The sequence below is a fragment of the Drosophila busckii genome, chromosome 3L (genome assembly GCF_011750605.1).
Source record: "Drosophila busckii strain San Diego stock center, stock number 13000-0081.31 chromosome 3L, ASM1175060v1, whole genome shotgun sequence".
NCBI classification, from domain to species: Eukaryota; Metazoa; Arthropoda; class Insecta; order Diptera; family Drosophilidae; genus Drosophila; species Drosophila busckii.
In genome coordinates, this window is record NC_046606.1 from 18,715,125 (window position 1) to 18,722,874 (window position 7,750).

Sequence of the window (7,750 nt, forward strand, 5' to 3'; positions counted from 1 at the left end):
TGGAAGAGGAGTTTACTTACATGATTTTTCTAAGTTGTTCTAAGATTTTTCCTAACTATCCTCCTGTGTAGCTTTGTTCTCCACGCCGCAGTCTCCGCTGTCCAGATAGATTGCACACTGCAGCACTATTTTACTTTATTAAAGTTTTTTGTCTTTTGACGTTGTTGCGCATTCGCACCTTTTTAACTTTTTGCGTTGGGTGCCTATTAATTGAATTGAATTGTCGTTTTATATTTATAAACTTGCACTGGGCCGTCTGCCGCAATTTTTTTTATTTATTGAACTAATTTCGACACAAGTGAGTTCGTCTAATGACTTCCAATGCAGAATTGAGTTTTTCTTTTTTCAGCTCTGCTTCTTCTAATCAAAGAGTTGTCTTAATTTCTAAAACTAATAACTAATCAGTAATCTATTGAGTACTTGATTAACTAACAGTAATTACTGACTAAGGTCACTTAATGGTATCCTTGTTAATTTGCATGTAGCAGTAGTAGTATAACAATATAGTATAAAGTACGATATATATATATAAAAATAACACTCACAAAATAATCATTATTTTTAGAGTTATATTTTTTTGTTCAGCAGCCATAATGATTACTGGTCTCGTTTTGAAATATTAATAATCAATATATTGTGAGATTTTTAATAAAAATTTAAAATTTATAATAATTGTGAAAGTGCATAGAACTTAATTTCTCAAAGTTACACAAAATTTTTCAAAAAAAAAATCGAATAAAAAAAAGCTGAGAAGTAAGTTTTAAAGAAAAGAAAAAGTGAAGATTGGCAAAATTTTGAAGATTGGCAAAAAAAAATCGAATATAAACAAGTGGACAGGTTAAAGTTGGGAAAAGTGAAGATTGGCAAGATTTTTCCCAGGCCAACTTTAATCTGGATGAAATGCTGGCGGCGAAGAACGACACGGACTTTATGGGCGAGTATCCTGGCTCGCAAATGTCGCGACTCTCCATTTATTTCAAGCAAAGACAGATAATTACCTCCAAGCGCTCCGAAATTTATGGCATAACCGACTTTCTGGTCAACTGCGGTGGCGTCTTTGGTCTCTTCATGGGCTTCTTCATACTCAGCCTGGTGGATATATTATATCACTTTACCTTGCGTTTCATTGCCAATCTGAAACAAGTGACTAAAGTTGATAATTCGAGCCACTAGCTCTCCTCATGTAAATTTCAAGTTACGTGACCAAGTAGCAACTACGTTAATCCTTATGCTTATTTTGTATATGAGCTGTAGCTTATTGTTTTAATTGTGATTTAAATTTTGCATTTGTAAATTATTATTGCTATTGATTTATATTTCTAAGTACTTTTTAGCTTAAGCTGTTGATTAATTTTTGTTATTTATGAACTGCTTTATTTTTTTACAGCGGCAATTATTTGTAAATAATTTTATTACAACACTCATGCGTGCTTATTTATAGTTTTGCATTATTGTTTCATTTAAAAGTCTAGTTATATACATATTCTGAAAGGAAATGAATCAATAATTGATTTTTGACAGGCATTTCAGAATATTGTGGTAATATTCATATATATTCTCTTGTGATCAGAAAGAGGTGCCTGTTTTCTCCTCTACTAAGCATCGATCGATACACTTGGTGTCTGAAAATTTTCTTCAATGCTTTGTTTATATTTGCATATTCCACGTTCAATGTACGGATCAGTGGCGATGTGGAGTGAAGCTTCTTTCGCTTCAGAGCTCCCTGCCAAGATTATTTCGCGAATGCGACTTTGCATATACATCTTCAAGAGATGCATCTCTTAGTTTGCAGTGCGTCTTATACCAGATGTTTTTCAGATGCGAAAAGCAATATAAGATGGCAATGTCGGGACTTAGGGTCTGCTTCACTATTTCTATGGCTTTATAATTGCATTTATTGCCATCCGTAGTGAGGACAAGAAGTAAAAGCCACCTGCTGCAACGCTTTGAAGCGATCTACGCCCATCCACGATGCCCTCCCGGCGACCAGTGACGTGCTCGGGCGGATTTTTCGCTAGCCTAGAATGTACAAAAATTAACAAAAATTAAAACAAGAGCAATCACCGATTTGGCTGAAAGTTTTGGCTGCTAGTTTTGCACTAGTAATTTAAATTAAATGCGAAACATTCATCGTTCGTTTAAACTTTGATGTTTTTATTGACGTTCAAATTTGCCGGCTTACATTCGATTGTTTTTTTTTTTTCACTGAGATAATTTTTGATTGAATATATTCTTTCTTTCTTTCTCTATTTGTACTGTGTAAATTAACTGCCATTCATTTTGAATAAAGGATATTTTCTTTTAGTGCATGATTTTAATTTGAAGAGCTGCGCCACCTGTTACCGAAATTTTTTATTGAACTTTAGTTCAATGTGCTAAAACACCATCTTGAGTTCTCTAAACAAACCTAGGGATAGGGAATCGTTGATAGATGTCTTTAACTGAACGAAAAGTCCAGGGTGGTTCAATAGATGGCGCTTTAGCACATAGACTACTAAAGTCCTGTCTGATGGACTAAATGTGCTAAAAAAAATCCTGCGTTAAAGTTTGAATATTCGAAAGTTAAACTTACGAGCTCATGAGTTAAATCAAACGAGCGTTAGTTCACAAATAATAAAAAATAAAATTCAACAGAATTATTCATTTTGACAGAAATGTCAGAATTGTCACAGCAACCAAACCAACGATTTAAAAAATTGTATTCAATTGTAAGTAAGACTGTTGGGCGGCTACGACACGAAACGTACCGTCGAGTGTCTAAATTTGAGCAAAATCGCTAGGATAGTTATATGGTTCTAACGGGACATTGGAGACTGCGCAACCTACACAAGCTAAAAATTGTGGACGATGCCTTTTGGAGACTATGTCTAGAACAGGACGAAACTCCAAAGCACCTACTGGAGGAATGTCCTGCGCTCTGCAGAGTCAGATTTAATCAGTTGGGGATCCTTACCCTAGATACAAGACAGATGAGGAACTTGAAACCAGGACAAATTTTTGCCAATTCTGGCCAAATAGGGTGAAAAGGGAAATTCTACTATTACAGTGGGAGGCACAATAGACCTTTTAGGTCGCAGCGCACTTAATCCAAACAATAATAATAAAAAATAATAATAAGTAACGCTGTGTTTATTACCAGCTACAAACCGCAGGGTAAACAGTTTCTCAATACGTTAAATTCGTTTACATTGAGGGTCAGTTCATGGTCAGCTCATCATCAATCAACGTCCCCTACCTACTCATATACACATATGAAATTGCCGACAACTTATTTTGTGCAAAATTGTCGATCAAGTTAAGGCAAGGTCAATAAAAAAGGGTTAGTTGACAAAAAGATGACATTGGGCAAATGAGAAATAGACAGGAGCTTTCAAATAACCAACTAATTAGCATGCAAAACAGCAACGCTGTAGAGAGGACCTACAAGCAATGCCAAAACAATTTTTTTCTCACGCTTTTGACCACAATACGCATTTGGCGCCAGAGCAAATTTATTAAATAACAATCTCTATATTTTTTTCCTGCTGCTGCTGCTGCGCACACCCGCACGTAGCACAAAAAAGGGCGAGAAATGGCTTAGAAGAGCCAATAAAAAATTGTATTACATAACTATAAATAAATGTGTTTAGATTGCAGAGGCCAACCGACTCCTACTTTGCCTTTGCTTCGCAGGCTTTGTTCTTTGTCAGTTGGCAAGCAAATTTCCAAGTGTAAGTCTGGTCAGTTGGTGTATATGTCTGTCTGTCCGTCTGTGTGTGTGTGTCTGTGTGTGAAACGCACGTGACCATAAATGCGCTTGTTTGTCTGTGCTTCTTTTTATTGTAATACATATATATGAGTATATATATATATTTTTTTTTTTTGGCATATTGCGTATTTCAGTCATGTAACTGTGAAAATTGTTTGCATATTGTTTCGTTGCCTAGGCCATTATGATTTTTCCCGATGCTAGGCGGCTCGACCGCTTGGCTTCTCTGGCGAAACGTGTGCCAGATTGAATAAGGCAAATGAACCGATCGTAATGATGATGAACATGCAACAACTTTCACTTTTCGTGCTCGTTTTTATTAAACAAATTAAAATAAAATATGTGCGCACAATGCTTCCACCTTAGCCTGTGGCTATGCAGCGTTGTTGCCTCAGCGCGCACACACACACACACACACACACTCAAATTAATGGCGGCAATCGCCATAAGTTATGCAGCTGCATATTAAACCGCAGCAAACAGAGCAGACCAGAATTTACCCTACGGCATTTACAGCAATTATTGAGCACACATTGCAGATAGGCCAAGCTTACATACTTTTGGTATATCGGTCAGCCAGTTAAATCATAGCCAGATTGAGAATATATTGCACTGCTAATGGTCAATTTTCACTCGGTTGCTTAAGCAAATGTTGACCAAACACCTTAGCCCCTGTGTGTGTGTGTGTATGTGTGAGTGCTTCCTAAACAAATATGCTGCTGGGACGGTGAAAGAGACTTGACTAAGTGTGTCCTGCTTACGTATTAAGTGCGCTCATAAATCAGCTCAAGTCAATTCACTTAGGCATATTTTAGCTACTAATTTCAGGCAACTGATTTATTTAGACTATTTAACGATTTATATACTGGACTTTTGGCTTAAATTTTAAGTTTTCCATGCAAAAAATAGTTGGCAGGCTGTCGTCGCTTTGGTTTACAAATTTGATGTGCAACGCGCACTCGCGACAAGTGTGAAGGACAATGACTGGCGTTGAGGCGCTGCCAAACAACGCGCAAGACTTCAAGAGCAGACAGCAAAAAATTCACACATATTCACACACACACTAACACCCACACATGTCAAATTGCTGCCTTGACTACAAAGCTGTCTGCAATCTACACATAGAGGCGCTCTATTTTTTTCATCACTCACTCGCTTACTTTGCCTTTGCTGATGATGCATTTAAGTGCTGTTGATTGCACTAAACTTTAATCCTGTGCATACATTTGCGTTTGATTATTTGCTGCTTGTAATTTATATGCAAAATTACATGGCACTTGTTGTTAGCTCTCTTGGAAAAATTGCCAAAATATTTATAAATTGTGTGCGCGTGACACATTTTATTTGGCTACATGCCGCATCGAGGCGTCTCTAAATTGTCAGCCTTACAAACAGCAAAGTACAAGCAAAACAATAGCAAACAATTTTCGCAGCCTATGCAAACCTGTTGTGTATATATGATAGAATTAGTTTAGCTTGAATTGATACGACCATAATAAAAGCATTCAGCAAAATTATTTGCAATTTATTTGAATTTGCCTGCAGAAGTTATATTAATGAAAGCAATACAATTAATGATCGAAAATTAAGTAGAAATTAATGCAATATGGGACTCGCTAAATTGAGAAATATTAATTCCAACTATCTTTTTGCTTACAGTGTCTTATTTGTATGCATAATTCATCCTTTATAGTTGTAAAAAAGTAAGACCCTAAATTAATTGAAATAATTTTCCTATAAATAATAATAAAGAATTCTCGCTTATATTAGTTCTACTTCTAAAATATAAATATACCTATTTATTTTGATATTTAAGGACCTGACGGCTAATTGCTATGTATAATTTACATCACAAACGAACAAACTTTTAAAAAAAAAGTAATTTTTTAACCAAAAAAAAGTCCAAGTTCAAGCAAGGAATATATATTTTCAGAATTTTTGAATTACAAGCCATGGCTCCTCTCTCTTTCTCTCTCTCTCTTTCCCTCAACAGGCGGGGCATATTTATTCGCCTGTTAGCACGTTTTTTTCTCGGGGCTCTTGTTTGCTTTAAGATGCAGCCGCTGGCTGATATGTAAATGCTTTAATTTCAGTGCTCTAACATAAAAATCAGTCGTTGGGGTCGTCGATTTCAATATTGCTGCCACACCGCCCGCTCCCGCAGCAGCAGTTAGCTGTCGCAGCAGTTGTCTGGCGGCCTGCTTGTCTCCCCGCTACCAATTTTCCAATTCAATCGACTTCCTGCTCGCTGTGGTCGCTAAAAAATGAAAAAAAAAATGTATAAAAAAGTGAGAAAGAAAAGCGCGTTGCATGCGCTTGTGAAACGTGTTGAAAACAAGCCAAGTGATGCAACTGCGGATGTAGCAAGCAAGCAAAGAATAAAGTAAAAGGCGTACACGTAAAGTGAAGTAAAGTTACACTTGGGTAAAAGTTTCAGCTTGCTACACATTTTGTTGCAAAATAAATTAAGTGCAGGCGACGTTGAGGCTTATTGGCACTGTTCGCTCTTGCCTGATTTTATAAACAAGCGCGAGCGATTGAAGCGGAAGCTTGCGCTGCGGGGGGTGCACAATACGCAGTCGTCTTGGACGACATTTCCGTTTGTCAGCTGTTGCAAAAATAACTCAGCCATTGCCAATGAGCTGACAAACATTATCGACGCTGACACGCCCACTAAAAGTAAACAGAACTTGCTGTTAATTGCTAATTGTTGCGTGCCATGTTCAAAACTTGGTCAAAGCGTTTGCGGCAAGAATATGTATACCGTAATTTAATGTGTTATGAAATATGTTCATGTGTGTGTGAGTGTGTGTGTTCATGTGTGTGTATTTACTGTAGTTAATTAACGTGAAATGCTTTTTAATGGCGTTAATTACACATCATAAATGCTCAGCTCAGCAAGCTTTTGTATGAAAAATATTTCATTAACAAAAGCAAAAGCAAAAGCACGGTGTGAAAATATCTGTTGAATAATACTTGAATTAAATGTAGCGTGTTGATGGGTGGAAATGAACAGTGTAGGGCTTAAGCTGCATCAGCTTATATGCACAGCAGGCAGTTGCAGTTGCAATTGCAATTGCCAGGCAGCATAAATTACAATTGCGCCGTTCAGTTATCTATATCACGTTGCTCTTCATAAAAAACGAAGAGGAATGCACGCAAAACTGAGCTGGCTATCATAACTTGTACTGGCAGTGGCACTGGCAGTGGAAGTGGCAGCGCTGTCTGCGCGGTAGGACAAACTTTGCCAACAGGAAATGACAGTTGATTTAACACGCATACCCTTACACACACACCCGGAGAGCTAGAAGACGTGCACCTGTCGTCATAACTTGCATAAGTCATGAAAATGCATTCACTCAACGCGACAGCATCATGCAGCTTTACTGGCCATTTGTTGTTGTTGCCTCGCCCCAAACTGTGGCAGCCTTGGCTATAGCCATTAAAAATGTCAACTCGACTGATTTTCGTGTCTGCATTACTTTTCGCTTTGACTAGTCACAAGCCACAGTTGCAGTTACAGCTTCAACTTCAGCGCCGCAAAAATTTATGTCAGCTAATTAAATTTAATGCGCTTTTGTGTGCCAATTTGTATTCAAATGGAAAGCGTCACTGCGCTGGCATACAGTTCATGGGTCATTGAGGCTTGTCAGACAAACTGACTCCCTGTCTGTCTGTCTGTCCGTCTGACTGACTGACTGGCTGACTTGCATTGGCCTGTCGTGCCAGGCTTGCCGAAAGTTGTCTTCAATTTTTGATCAACTTTTGCAGAACTGAAATGTGTCCACGCCAACCGAGTAACTTGAGTGAAATTGGTTAAATTAAAACTTTATGGCCTTGTGCGCTAAAGTTCTTCCCAGCTGAGCTGCAGTTTGCTTGCTTAAAGACAGACAACGGTTAACTACGACAATGACAGCCAAACAGACAGCCTGACAGTCTTGTCAAAGACAAATGACAAATGTTTCAATTTTGATATTGCTCTGTGTCTTTAAAGCATTTAAC

The 7,750-nt window shown here is 37.7% G+C and overlaps 1 protein-coding gene across 1 annotated transcript; it reads left to right on the forward strand.

The window, feature by feature from the left end:
- Positions 1-900: 900 nt before the first annotated feature.
- LOC108598138 (pickpocket protein 28-like) lies at positions 901-1,173 on the forward strand. The gene has a single exon (XM_017984755.1). The coding sequence runs from the start codon at positions 901-903 to the stop codon at positions 1,171-1,173; it is 273 nt and encodes a 90-aa protein (XP_017840244.1).
- The last annotated feature ends 6,577 nt before the right edge of the window (positions 1,174-7,750 follow it).